The sequence below is a fragment of the Pholcus phalangioides genome, unplaced genomic scaffold (genome assembly GCF_987345545.1).
Source record: "Pholcus phalangioides strain wild (caught in Gottingen) unplaced genomic scaffold, Ppha-v1.0 ptg000014l_1, whole genome shotgun sequence".
In the NCBI taxonomy this organism is placed as follows: domain Eukaryota; kingdom Metazoa; phylum Arthropoda; class Arachnida; order Araneae; family Pholcidae; genus Pholcus; species Pholcus phalangioides.
Genome location: NW_028301607.1, coordinates 22,059,975 through 22,075,213, shown reverse-complemented (window position 1 = coordinate 22,075,213; position 15,239 = coordinate 22,059,975). Strand labels below are relative to the sequence as shown.

General features: G+C 33.0%; 1 protein-coding gene across 1 annotated transcript in view; it reads right to left on the bottom strand.

Moving 5' to 3' along the window:
• mTor (serine/threonine-protein kinase Tor) overlaps nucleotides 1-15,239 on the bottom strand; it is a 58,387-nt gene that overhangs the window by 37,822 nt on the left and 5,326 nt on the right. Inside the window, exons 2-16 of the mRNA XM_089241907.1 lie at nucleotides 12,348-12,573; nucleotides 10,136-10,371; nucleotides 9,887-9,988; nucleotides 8,113-8,211; nucleotides 7,758-7,892; nucleotides 7,227-7,517; nucleotides 6,596-6,708; nucleotides 6,183-6,362; nucleotides 5,769-5,894; nucleotides 5,499-5,665; nucleotides 4,919-5,002; nucleotides 3,437-3,555; nucleotides 2,275-2,368; nucleotides 1,548-1,753; nucleotides 80-202 (exon numbers count right to left, since the gene is read on the bottom strand). Of these exons, the coding sequence (XP_089098033.1) occupies nucleotides 80-202; nucleotides 1,548-1,753; nucleotides 2,275-2,368; nucleotides 3,437-3,555; nucleotides 4,919-5,002; nucleotides 5,499-5,665; nucleotides 5,769-5,894; nucleotides 6,183-6,362; nucleotides 6,596-6,708; nucleotides 7,227-7,517; nucleotides 7,758-7,892; nucleotides 8,113-8,211; nucleotides 9,887-9,988; nucleotides 10,136-10,371; nucleotides 12,348-12,573 (2,301 nt within the window). The remainder of the gene's footprint in view (nucleotides 1-79; nucleotides 203-1,547; nucleotides 1,754-2,274; nucleotides 2,369-3,436; nucleotides 3,556-4,918; nucleotides 5,003-5,498; nucleotides 5,666-5,768; nucleotides 5,895-6,182; nucleotides 6,363-6,595; nucleotides 6,709-7,226; nucleotides 7,518-7,757; nucleotides 7,893-8,112; nucleotides 8,212-9,886; nucleotides 9,989-10,135; nucleotides 10,372-12,347; nucleotides 12,574-15,239) is intronic.

The following is a 15,239-nucleotide window of genomic DNA, read 5'->3' as shown; positions in this document are numbered from 1 at the left end:
CTGAAATGCATTAAAAATTTCCCAGTTTTTGATTTTACAGTAACTACATGTTGCTCTAAAAAAAATAAATCAAAGAAACCTTTAAAACAGGTTCCATGTATGGTCTGATAAGGCGAGGTGCATTTGATCCAAGATGACCCAGCATTTTCGCGCTCTGCTCTTTATTTCTCCCTATTCCTGAATGCTCCAATTCTGTCAGAATCTAACAATTAAAATTAAAAAATAAATAAAAAATAGGTCAATATTTACATGATAATAATCAAATTAAAACTGTAAATTAAATCAAAGGTATAAGCTCAAAAAATTCTTTCTTTTTTGAATCAACTGTTTAAAACAGTGGTTCTCAACCGGGGGCTATATGGCCCCCTTGTGGTACTGGGATACTTCAAGGGGGCCACGGAAGAAAATGGAGAAAGGGGCCATGACAGGTGGTTTGGAGAGCTGAGAAGAAAAATTAAGGTGTGGAGAAACAAAGATTTTATATTAGTGACTAACACTTGCACAGTGAGAGAGAGAATCCAACAAAACCACCCATGTAACTAGGGCCTTCTTTAGGGCATGGACCCACCCAGGCTTCACCACCTACATTTTGCAACAAGTTCCCTAGGATGGGGTTTTTCTCAAGTCCCCGGCTAAATTTTTCAGACCCCCTTCTCTATATGAAATTTATTGTATGAAAAAAAAAAAATGTAAACCATATTAGGCCCCGGGCTGAGCTCTGTCAGTCCCACTCTTATGAAGGGTCATGTCCAGGGGCCTCATTCCCATAAGTGACCCCACCTTATGATATTTTGTATAGTACAATATTAATTTTGAAAATAGGTAGGAAATATGTAGGCTGTTTATTTCCAGCTAAAGTATGGGACTACCATGGCATCACTTTGCCTAAGGTGGAGGCCCCATGATGTTGAGACGGTCCTGATAGAACTCGGACTAGCGTGGAGATCAATAAATTCCAGGCTAGTGGTCTGGAGGCCAATTTTTTTGTGAAATTTTCGTTCAGTACAAATTCACTGAAAAAATCATTTCAATACGTATACAGTGTCTTGCTTCTAGATGAGAGTTGAAAACTCTGGGTAAGACAGGAGGGATGCGGGGGGCTCTCCCGAGGCCACTGCTGCATGAAGGAATCTTTCCCTTATAGGATGCCAAATGATGATGATGATGACAGGGGAGCCACGAGAAAAAAATATGGTTCAGGGGGGGGGGGGGGCCCACGGGCAAAAAAGGTTAAGAAACACTGGTTTAAAAATCAAATATTCATGAGATTCACAGCTTAATTCATAATCCAAATTAATACATAGATCAATTACCTAAAAAAACATTCAATTTGAAGATCTTTTGAAACAGTTCAACAAATAAGAAAATTTTGAAAAAAAAACACAATTGCTGCATAATCTTATACTTTGCAAATTGCAACTTGAAACTCATATTTCTCCTCCAGAAGAAACCTTTATTCAAATATTTTGCATTAACTTATGAAGGATACTAATAATTTAATTTTCAAATAAAAAGTAACAAATCTTGCTTTTTTTTAAAAATTTTACCTGAATCAACACTTTTCTTAATGATGGCATGACATAGGCAGGATTCACACTGCTCAAGCGACCAATAGTGCATAGAGCAAGCTCTCTGATTTCAAATATCTCATCATTTAGGGCCACAAATAATGCATTCAAATTCTCTGCTTGTGCTAAGTGAGTGTCAAATTTTTCATCCAAGTTTGCCAATACACAGTAACGTACATGAGCATCTAAAATGGTAATGTCATACAAAATATCAATGTACACGAATTAGTGCAAGGGAAAATACAGAGAGTTTGAAAGTCAATTAAATTCTGTGATTCTTTTTACAACCTTTTGACCATATTTTCCACTATATAATCCATGGATTATATGTTAAAAATAAACATCAGACCTTCTTAGTGCAGTATGTACTGCTATACATTATCTACAGCTTTTTTTTTTTTCTGAGAGCTTAAACTAAGGACAAACGTTCTTAAATTCTAATTTGTAAAAAGTAATTTTTTTAAAGATGTATAGTCAAAAAATCTATTTGTTTTTACAGAAATGGAACCAACAACCTCAAGATTTCATTACTTGTGAAAAAAAAATTGCATCTGGGGATTATACACACAAAATTACTGATTTGTTTTTTTTTGTGAATTACTGTACAAAAAAAGTAAAAAATCAACAACTTTGATGTAGTTGAAATCTTTTAAGTTGATTGAATGTGACAAAAATAATAATTGCAAAACTGAACTATATTGGTTACCTGCATCAGTTATTCCAACCATCAACAATTTCCCAAGTACATCTTGCACAGTAGTCATTAAAGACGGAATTAACCTTCCAGTAGCTCTCATGTTCTACACATAAAAAAATAAAAAAAACCACATACCTCTAAATTTAAAACTATTCAAATGATAATCAATGTTTAATGATTGGGAAAACATAATCACCCATAAATGTATCTTGCATGCATCCCTTCTCAATGTCAAACTGGTCCAATTATTGATTGCAACTGGTTTTATGATTATGATTTTATACTTAGATTATGATTTTATACTTAAATTATGATTTTATACTTAGATTATGATTTTATAGTTGTTGTGATTGTAATGTATATTTTATAATGTATGCTTTTTATGAATAAATTGCCAGAGGTATCCAGTCTGTGAGGACAATGAGCCGATATTGCCATATGGCGATGTGGCCTGGGTATCTTTCGGTATGACGGTCCAATTATTGAACACATTTTTTACTACATGCAAAATAGAATCTAGTAAAAAATATAATTTTGCATGAAATAAATCAACAAGAGCCATGCAGATGTGTTTCTCAATCTCAAGTCAAGAGAAATGTTTTAGCAACAGAACTTTTTTTTAAAGAAACTTTTGACAAATGTACTATGATAATGCAATAAAAGTTTATCTTAGTCACTAGCAGTTTTTTTTTTTTGGTTAGAATCTAGCCCACCTTGAGAAAATCCTGTATATGCTACTAATCTTAGTTAGGTCTTTTGAGAGCTATACAGGTTTCTAATTTGATGTTGTATATCAAGACATTACTCTAAAAACTTTTGTATATAGCAAAACTTTGATTAACCCTCATAAGCCTAGTAAAAAAGCTGCACACAGCTCATAACAGCAGCTTTAATTATAGAACCTTGTGTATTAAGGTTATTAAAATTTATAAAAGTGAAAAGCAATGTGTGGATCCTGCAGATAATCCGTAATGCACATAAATCCCCTGTGGATACTGTACCTTGAAATTTTGATTTGCAGACTTGGGCTTAGTCCTAATTTCTCAGAATGGGGAAAAATCATGAATAGTGCAAAAATTCTTCTTACGAAAGTTATGCAAGTAAACTTAGTCTTTAAACTGATTTAGCACATCTATTTCTAATTAATCAAAAATAGATTCAATATTCAAACCTCAACAGCTGGATATAGCAGCCTGCAGCATGTTCTGACAGCTTCTAGCCTTATCTCTTTGTGCTCACTTGACAAATAATTGTCAGCACAACTTCTAACAAAAAGCATTGGTGTACGGCCTAAAAAAATTGATAATGGATATTTTAAAAATACAGATGCTGTACGTAAAACTTGTAAATGAACAAACATTTCATTAGTTATTATTGTATAGAAATATTATATATATGTACAGGGTGTCCTGTAAGCACTAGCACAGCCTTTATCTCATCAACCATCTGTCGTAGAGCTATGATTCCAATTTAAAAAATGCTCAAAGAGTATTCACTAATTACCCTGTATCAGTTTCGAGAGTGAAAACATAGTGTAAAATAAAATCTAAATTTTTATAAGGTTCCCTCCTGTGCTATAACTTCCAATTACAAAGTTGATGCCCTGTCTCTCCTGATTCCAATTAAAAAAAAATGTTTCTAAGTGCAATATTCAGAGAAATATACAAATTCGGAAATTTGAATATCTCTTTGAAATTGTACTTAGAAACATGGAATTTTTTTTTCTTGTTGCCATCAGGAGAGACAGGGCAACAACTTTCTAATTAGAAGTTAAAGCACAGGGGGGACTACAAAAAATTTAGATTTTTTATTTTATTACACACTGTATTTTCACTCTTAAAATTGGTACAGGGTAATTTTTGAATGCCTGTTAAGCATTTTTTAAATTGGAATCATACCTCTATGACGGATGGTTGATGAGATAAAGGCTGTGCTAGCACTTACAGGACACCCTGTATATTATAGTATATATAATATTATAATACACAGGGTGCATAGCTACCAGCACACATCACATTTTACTGGAAAATCTTTGATTCTAGAGGCGTACTTTAGATCAGAAAAAATATCCAAATATGTTGTAGAACTTGAATACATCATTCATGTTGCAAGGGGTTGTAGTTATTGAAATAAAAAAAAAATTAACATTTTATGTGGACACCCTGTGCTCGAAAACCCAATGAGAAAGCTGTTGCTCTGTCTCTCCTGAGGCCAACAAAAAACAAAATTCCCACGTTTCCAACTGCAATATTCAATACAATATTTCAATTTAAAAAAAAAAATTTGGAAAAAAAACAGGATCAATGGTATGCACACATTATTTGGATTATTCTAATTGGAAGTACTCCTCTATAGGATCAACAGTTCACCAGTAAAATGTGGTGCATGCTGTTTGCTATGCACCCTGCACATTATAATATTATATTATTAGTTATATTGTATAGAAATATTTTGAATGTAAATTTGCTCAAGTTTGAATAGATATCTGTTGCCATACAAATACATAAATTAAACAAAGAAAAAAATTAATAATTCATATTACTTATAGAAATGAATCTGAAGGTGCAGAGCAATATGTACAAAAGTTTTTCATTTTTACAAATTCAATATCATAGCATTTATTTGTGAAAAAAATGTTTTAAAAAAATGCAACCTTGAAAATCAAAGCTTCCAAGAGTTCTAAGAGCCAAAGTTATGCTAGCCACATCATTGACATCCATCAAACTAGAATAGAAGGCTGTAAAGGAAAAAAAAAAAAGATTCAAAAGTGAATATAAAAAATATTTTTTTTCTTTCATTTAACATTCTTAAGCAAATATTTAATCTGCATAAACTTCTGGTTGAAAAATAAGACATACAGATTTGAATTAAGTACTTTAAAAAAACTGCAGATTCATTTAATTTTGAACTTCACGTCAAATATTCAAAATTCAAATATATCAAAATTCACATCAATCAAGAATGCAATAATATAAAACAAATCAACCTGTAACTTTATCTTTGAAAAAAATCGTGACTGGTGTGAGGAAGACACGTTAGCCACAATTCAGTTTTTGAATGAATTACACACACACATCTGGGTTTCCATTATTTCTTATGAGAAAGTTCGCTTTGATATACAAGCATGATTTACAGAACAAATTATATTAAATTAGCAACCAAAGTACAGCTTAATTTGTTTCACATAAATGTACAAAACTAACTTTTTAAAAATAAAATTAAGTAATTTTTACCAGTCGTTGGAGGTGGCGGCTGACTAATATTTTTTGGCATTCCAGGGTGGCGTAAAGAACGATGCATCAAAACATAGGACAAAATTTTCAGGAGACCATCTTGTATGTCTTTCTTGAGTTGAGGTATTTCTGTAGCCAAATCTCTGAGAGCAACAGTCAATGTTGGGCTGTAATTTTTATTAGAGAAAAAATGATTCAATGACAATTTGATTTGAGATAAATGAAATGCCAAAATCATTTTATTATAAATTTAAATAAATTGAGATTTACCTTAACCCTGTAGCTAACATAGGCTCCAGCAAGTCTTTGATATCATCTTTAATATCAGGACCAACAGCTCTCCCAAGCATACTGATGCAGGTGAAAACTGCAGGTTCAATTTGTGGTCCTTTTCTCCTGAATCACAGAATGTTTGATAGGAGGCATTAGTCAGTATTTTTATACTGTAAATAATATAGTTTAATATCTCAGCTTACGCTGAAACATTCATTTTTGAAACTTGGATTAAGTTCCTGCTTTCGAGAACGGATCTATCATTCATGCAAAGTTGAAAAAATGGAGTGAGAATTTCATCGATGAGGTTTGTGACTATTCCACGTACTTAAATTCAACATGAGCAATCTTTGTATATCACAATGAAATTATTTAAATTAAAGCATTACTAGAAATCACAGAAAAGCTCACTTTAATGACAGATCTTTTGCAGGTAGCGATGTGCGTATAACTTCCATGATTTTAGGGATATAACTTTTGATTTCAGACTTGACGCCTACAGCTAATAAACCCATGGCAATGAAGGCAGTGTAACGCTCTCTCTCTCGACGCAAACAGCCAAGAATATACTGTACAGCTTCTGCTAAAAAGCTTGAAGAATATTCTTAAATGAGCATTTACATTGATGAAAAATCATAAATAAAAAAACCATAATTAATAAAACTCAATTATTTCATTAGAACACCTCTAAATTTTTAAGCATAAATCATTTCATAATTTTTAAAAATTAAATACACCAGTACCTCGATACTGGTCATAATGCTTTTTAAATCTGAACTGTCCACTCATAAGATTGCTCATAGAAAATGAAATTTATCACATACCTTTTGACAAATTTTTGTGTTTGAAATGCAGCTAATCTGGGGATAATATTCAGAAGTGACTGCTGTATCTGACCACTTTTGACAGTTTTGAAACACAGAACTTGCTGACAAATCTAAAAATGTATATAAATACAGCACATTCAGACAGCACTACTTTCTAGTTGTTAGCACAACTTGGAATCTAATATATATAAACTTCGATAAAATGTAGGTTATATGAAACACAAATAACTTTTTTTGCATTAGTTGAAAACAACAAGTTGAACTCACAAGTTGATGCAAAGCTATTTTTTGAAAAATTACTTTTGTTTTCCACACATTTTGGATTACTTGCACAAGTGGAGATACTCTAACGTGGAAGAAACTATTACACAAATATTTTTTTACTACTGTATATACATATTTTTGTATAAGATAATCTGATCAAACCCCTACTTCAGACCATCAGAACAATAATCTTGTGTGTGTGTGAAGTGGTTTTTCTTCTCAAAACTGACCCATATATAAGCCAACCAATATATGATGGAAAAAATATAACATTATCCAAATTTAATAATAAAAAAATATAATTAGCATAATTCTAATGTTCATAGATACCAGAACTACCAGACAGAAAGACCAGAAAAATTACCAGATCAAAATTTTCAATCATGAGCTGTTTACAAGTGCTGCTTTCATAAAGCTGTACTCTTTTGGAATGAGGAACAGTACCAGGATATGTGCCTAGAGTCTTATGGTACTTGACCAGGGCAGATAGACCAGCTTCTTTCTGGTTGCCTGGGTGATGATGCAGCTGGTGAAGAGCTCGAAAGCTTCTCGTTAGTGAGCCTGTTCCAATCTCTTTCAAGAAGTTATATCGCTGCGAACTGGCATCATGACTTGCCTGCTGTTGGATGACCTCTTCCAATTCCTGTCGAATTTTCTGTTTGAGAAAAGAAACGGAAAAAATTAGAGAGCAAAAATAATTAGTTTGGAATAATTATCATAAAAATTAAATTGATTTTATAAATCAACCTATCAATCAAAAGAACACCTAAGAATAGTTCAATCTTTTGAATCACTCATTTTCTTTTTTGAGAAAAATGTCGAAAAAATAAACTTATTTATGTGAACTAAGTAGTTAAAAAAGGTGAAATTAAAATAAAAGGATGAAAATTCTTACCTCACCATCTACATTACTACATCTCAAAAGTTCATTAATGACTAGAAGAGACCCATGGATTCTATCATCTCGATTCACCCCCTTCTCTCGAACAACAGCTTCATCAAAGCCTTTCAGGGCTTCTTCAAAGCATTGCTTGATGGCAAAAAAAAAATAAAAAATAATATATACATTTCTTTCAAATACATAAATATGAATATAAACACACAGCTGATTAATGTGAGCTGCTCACATTAATATTAATGTATAACCAAAGGTTATAACCAGAAAAAGGTTTTTTAGTCTGGGAAGGGCCAAAGCTAAACGGAAGGGGCATTAAGGAATATGAAAATAATGTACATAAAATGAAACATACTTTGTAATATTGGGGTTTCTGAGTTTCTTTGGTCTCTCTCTGAGCTGTCACGACCAAGGCGGCCCTTAATGCAGCCACAGCAGCTTCTCTGATGGATGGCTAAGTAAAAACAGTATGAACATATTATTCATGCAACTTAAAGTAATTCTAATCAATTATAAATTATTTATTTACTATAACAGAGGTAAGGAAAAAACTGGGCTGCTTTACCACTAATAAGACCCAGAATGCATAATATTTAACAAAAGTGATCCTTAAAGAAATAATGTTCGAATCTGTCTTTTCCTTATCCTATTGCAACAGTGAATCTCAATTTCTTACTGCTGCTAGGTAACTGAGCTGCAGAAAGGCAGCTATCAACAGGAATGATGATTAATCTCACCATTAGGGGGTGACCAGATTTTATACTCACATAGTATGGACACCCAGACAATTATTGCCGAGTGGCTACCAGAAATTACAACCGAGCAGTTTATCTCAGGTACTTGAAATTTCATGACTTTTCTCATCTTGTTGAGACTCTTTAATTCTTAAAGTATGAATATTCCAAGTTTCTTAGTTTGAATGTAAAATGAAGTTCTACCTAGAACAATAGTAACACTAATTTCAACCTCTGCAGAGATATTTAACTAATATGATTGCAAATTATGTTGAAATGGACAGTCTTCTTATGCGAACATTAGTACTGAGAGAACAGATGTTCTATCATGATGTTTGCTTTTTCTCAGTACCCATTATGTACCATTTAAAGGTTTGAAAAAGCTCAACTTGATATTTTTTTTTGATACATTATTCAATTCATTTAGCGTTTTTATGGATCTTTGAGCTTCTATTGTATTGCATTCGCTGGTACAATGTCTCACAATGAAAAGAATCATTATTTTATCCTATTTTAACCATGGACAGGGCCTCAGCCCAGAGGCAATGACAATTTTTATCTTTTGTTTCTTCAGACTATAAATTCAATATAGAGGGGCCCCCCACCAAAGATCCTAACCTAAGGCCTGCTGGATCATGTGTGAAACCATTATTTTACATCATACTTTTGACTGAGCAAAAATTCTACAGTTAGAAACATCTATAGTTCTTAAGTATTATGCACACAAAATTCAAACTGCGAACAATGGAAATTTCTGCTGGAAATTATGAAATTTTATTACCTACTAATGAGTTTTGACAAAATGAATTCATTCCGTGCACAAAAGCGATCAGCATTGAAAAGCTGTCTTACGTATGCATTCAAAATTGCTCATGACTTGACGGCTATTCACATTTTTTCATTCTGCAATCTCTTCGCAAATTTCTTAAGCGTTTTATGCTTCAAACATTGTTAATGGACTGCAAAGTGAAAATGAAGCCACAAGTTACAAGAGCTGAAAAAATCATAGCCAAACCTTTTTTCAAAGTAACACATGGGATTAATCTTCGTCATAATAAGCCCTTTTGTCCAAAAATCCAAAAAACTGGTACATGAATATAAGGGTTCATAGCAAAAATAAGTCAAAGAGACTGAATAGATATTGTTTTAACAAGTTTCAGAAAATATTTTTCTAGAGAAAAATAATTTTTGTAGATTATTTTTCCCATAGCGGTCAAAATGAGTGCTACCGTCATTCTAGGTAGTTCGAAATTACTGTTGTTCTGGTCAAATATTGAACTTCTGGATCGCCTCTTGAAATTCTTTACTATTAAATTGTTTTCTTAGCTCAAAAGTTAAAATATAGAAATTGAAGCTCAGTGCAACAAATAATAAAAGTAGTAAAATAAACTTTACCTTTGGATCCCGTATGGCATTAAAAATGCAGTCGAAAAATTGCTGGACTTGTTGAAAGAAGAACGTGGGTGTAGAAACTGCAAGTTCTCTCAAGACCAGAACCTGTAATATAATTTTTTTCTTTAATAAAACAATCATGGTGATTAAATGTAAGTAAATATTAGAGCAAAAATAACAATATTCATAGCCCACCAATCTAAAATCATATACAATTAAGTACTATAAGAAAAGCAAATGTAGAAATCTTACAGCAGCATGACGCTTGGCTTCCTGTCGATCGCCACTCAACCATTCAAAAGCCCTCGTAGCTTCGAACTCAACATACTTTTCGGTGAATGTCCCACTTACAAGTGCCAACCTACCAACTGCATATGCTGCTAGTTCCATTACTGATGAGTCAGTTGATGGTAAGAGGTTCCTAAGGTAATTGACAAAACGACTCGTCCTTGTCCCAGTGTTTCCAACATCAATTCCCAAAAGATTCACTTAAAGTGAAAACAAAAATTGATAGTCAACAACAGCCAAAATTATAAGTATCTTGTAATGATCACAAATTTTATTTGGTCACAAAAAACTATACAATATTTAGAGGAATTACATTCAGCTTATGAGAAATAAGTAGTACAGTAATTTTTTCAGTTTAGTATAATTCATGCTTAATACTAATATTATCTACATTTAAGTTGGAAATTTGGCAAGAGTAGATTATCTTCCAATTTTGATTACAGGTAGGGATGCCTCAATTAAATGCAATTTTGTTGGTGCAAAAATATTCATCATAACTGGAAAAACTAAAAAAAACCTTCAGCAATAAGATGTAATATTAATAAGTTGTTTAATTAAAAAACAAAGGACACATGAGTATGAGAGTATTTGATGATAAAGACACAATAAGGTATGTGATGAGGTTGGGAGAATATGCCATTGGGCAAAGACAGCATTTAATAAGTATATCAAAAACAACGATAAATTAATATTTTTTAAGGTAGAAGGAACTCACTTTTATCTTTAGCTGAGGACTAAAAGAAAAGATTAACCTGCAAGCACTCACACTAACCTGACAAACAGGGAAGCAATCTGATGAACGGGCCTTATAGGCCTGTTCATCAGATTGCTTGAATTCAGTCAGGTCAAATTGAATGCTTGCAGGTTAAGGGCTGAATTCTTGTAGAGAAGAAGTTGGTATATACAGAGATGCTTTTAAACTGTGAGGTTTTCATTGAAGAGGCACCAGTTTCCTGTGGAAATTGGTTTCATGTTTGAATTTTTAAAATTAACCATTAAAAAGCTTTTCTTTAAGCATCACCTAACTTGAAATATAGCATGGGATAGCGAGAAGCTCAAGATTTTCAAAGCTCTGTGGTCTTAAAGCAAAAAGTTTGAAATTTTCTTTTTTAAATTTAGGATGTTGTCTCTAGTCAGATGAGCAGAAATGAATACCTTTTTCTAATGTGTTGAAAATGTTTCCTGGATTAACATATTTCACTAATTTCTCTTCAAAATTATTTAACTCAATTTCATTTCATTCAATGTAACAACTAAGAAGCATGATTAAAGAAACAATAAGTACAGTAGAACCTTTCTAATCCAGACACTGTAGCTGAGAATTTTTTTTCTCAACTGGGGATTTTGACTTTTTTTTTTACTCAAAATTCTGTTTCAGCTTTTTTCTTTTACATTGCCATTTTCTATATTTTTTGTACCAGTTTTCCAATTCATTGTTCACGTCTACTGTGGTTTTCTGGCTTCTGGGAAATGGAAAACAATGATGGCACATTTATGTGATCAATGAATGCAATTAGTCAGACATGCCAGCTTTGGTCAAAATAATATTTTTCCTTCTTCATTTCATTTCTCTGCACTGCAGGCTATAGTTAACCTTAGTGTTTTAGAGCTTGTCCAGCGCTGTATTATTTTCTGTGATTAACCAAGTGAATTTTCAAACATGCCAAAAACATTGAGTGGTGTGGCAGATACATGCTACAAATGGAAACATAATGCTTCAAGTATATGTGAGAAAGTTGAACTGAAAAAGCCACCGTACATGGAACATCAGAACGCCAATACGAACGTTTGCATGAAGAATGTAAAAGGGTAGATTTTTCTGATTCCATAATCTTCAGAATAAAAAAATTTGGATCTGCATAGTGTGTATACAAAATATGTTTAAAGAATACGAAAAGGAGTCTTTTTACTAGTAGCATCATATAATTTAGAAATTATGATTTAAAATTAAATTATCTATCATGTGCATTATGTGCATATATATATATATGGAGAGAGATTGTTTTATTTTCTTTTAAAGGAAAATATGAATCAAAATGCTCCAAGAGACACATCACTGCTATAAATACAAAAACTTGGGAAATAAACAAAATTTGATTCATAATCCGGAATCACCTGTGTCCTGAGAAGTCTGGATTAGAGAGGTTCTACTATATTTGAAAAAGTCAAGAATTACCAATGGCTAGAATGCCTCCTTTCTTATCATTAATGTCAGAACTTGACACCATTTCAAAAATATGACGATTGAATTCATCCATGAAACCTGATACATTTTCTATGGACATCTCTTGTAGTTCTGTTGTGACATACTGGTGCAGCTCTTTTGCAGTCTTTTGTCGAATATCTTCATTCCGACTTTTCAACCCACTTATGAAGTGGCTCATGTTTGATGGAACAGCCATCTTCAGAGATACAAATAAAAAAAAATTAATAATTTAATCAAGGAACACTAAAACTACATATTTTGAAGCAAAACATTTAAAAAAAAATGCTAACAAGATCTTATGAAGATCAAGTTTCAATTATTGAAGATAAGACATGTGAGGGTTGGTTTTTTTTAATAGTGACACTGCTGAAGAGATGCCAGGCAATGTAGTTAGCAGTGTTATTCGAAAAGGAAAAAAAAAAATTATGACAAGTAATTTCAATCCTCTCCCAAATTTTGAGGGGTATTTTTGTAAATTTGAAAAGTTATTTAGTGCATTAATTGACAAATGAATAAAGGCATGTAAAAACCCATTACTTTTACGAAGACTCTTTTTGTTGATTTTTAAAATGCATTAATACTTGCTGGGGTCAAAATGACCCCACAACCCCAGTTACGCACAGAATTTTCACAATGCCAGTTAAGGATTAAGAGCCAGTTCAAAATCCATATCATAGTGAATTCCTTCATCAGTGACAGTGAAAGGAGGGCCTTTGCATGGTAATATTATTAGGATGTCCAGATGGTCATCACCAAGTTCAGTCCTCTTTTTTGATTTTATATGATTTAATGTCGCAAAACCACATTCACATGATGCTGTTGTTCATGTGAACGAACAGCATCATATGAACAGTCAAAGTTAAGGCAATTATGATCAACTTTCTATATTCTTAATACATAAAAGGCATGCTATCACCACCCAGTGCCGTCTTAAGGCACGGCCCAGGGCCCTCAAGCAAAGAGGGGCCTCACAAAAATGAGATCTGGTTGAAATTTTCGAGAATTTATTTGGTAGGGCCTCTGAAAAATCAATAGGCCCGGGGGCCATGATACTCTTAAGACAGCCCTGTCACCACCTTCTCTGCACCCACTGATATACAGTTGAATCCTGTTATAACAAACTTCAAAAGACCGAAGAAATCACTTCCCTACAATGAAATTTTGTTATAAAGGAATTTCAGGTTTTTACATTGTTCCTATGAAAATCTGGAGGATTAGAAAAATGTTCGTTAAAACGAGATTTTTTTTGCTATAATGGTATTCGTTAAAACGGGGGATTTCACTGTACTTGCAAAATTCTGTCATTTTCATTCCTTTATATTTTTAATGTAATAGTTCTACAAAAACCATTCTTCCTTAAGTGGCGCTTCTTTAGGAAGTATATTTTCTTCTTTACACAAGGTATTTTCATTTCCTTTCCAATAGAGACAAATTAAACTGTCTATTGCTTCATCAGAACTTGGGCTGTAATTCGTTTTTGAACCATTATACAGAGTATGGTTTTTTATCATTGGACTCAAAAGTTTTTGCACATGTTATGTCATTCATAGGATTCAAAACTGCGTCAAAGTCAATAAAAATGTTCATTGTACTTTCTTCAAACCTGTTGTCCGGGTTTTGAACCAGATGGTCTAAAAACTGTTTTTTGCTTTCATAGAATTTTGATATAAATTGAACATTTTTAATTTCTATTTGCCTGTAATACTCTTCTTTTTTTTTTTGAATTGTGAAGTGAAGTATTTCAAACATATTCCAGGGTTGTTATGAAATTTTTCTATTCAAAATTTTGTGAATTACCACCTTTCAATAACAGTTGAAAAACTAAGGTTGTCTGCTTGAAAAGCAACACATAGTTTGTCAACCAAAACATCTTTTAAGAGTTTTAAGAGACCAATGATTGCAACAAAGTTGAACTCAGATACTGCCTCTAAAATGCTGGAGGATTTGGTGTCAGCCCCCCCCCCTTTTTTTAAAAATAAAAGTAGGTAACAAGCATTATATAGGGATCAGAAATAAGTTACAAATAACTGCTTTAGCTGGTGTTGGCTGACCTCTGGTATACTATTCACTTTATGTTTATTGTCTTGTACATACATTTTCAAAAAAAGAAAAAATCAACCTAAATTTTGAGTATTTTCACCCCCTAAGAAAATTTTGAGGGGTGAAATACACATCTAGATGTGTATTGGCGAATGCTGGTAGTTAGTAATAAACCTACCTCACCTCAAAGCAAATGAACCCTCCCTTCTCATCATTTGAATATACAAAACACTAGTGGCAAAATCAGGATGGTGGCACCCTTTTCCCACAATATATTAGTAAATACACGATTGCCGCATGCACTATTTCCCCCCCCCCTTCTTAGGAGTTTTTATATGCAGGACATCTGGTAACACTATTACATTTCCTGGCAATGGGAAGCAATGTTCAGGCACGTCTGTCCCACTTCTTCAGTGTATTCAAGTCCAGTATGTCCCAATATTACCAGAAGCATGGTATAATATTTTACAGCCAGGACCCTAGGCTGGGATCATGGGCAGGATTCCCTTAAGCCAGAATTTTTCGTAGGTCCCTCCATGGAAAATTTATAGTGAAAAAAATGTAAATTTAAAAACTAAAAGTACAAGTAAGATTCAACCTGAGCTGGAGTCAGACCGCTACATCCCCCCCCCCACACGTAGAATGGAGGGAGGGGACCTGAAGTATGTTAAGCTCACAGCTTTACAAATCTAGGCGGCATCAAATTTTTTAGGAGCAAAACATTTTTTTTTCTACTTTTCTAGGACTTGCGAACTCTTTTTTTATGATGGTATTCAAATTTCATATTGTCTGCATTCCTAATCATAATTTAATAACCACACA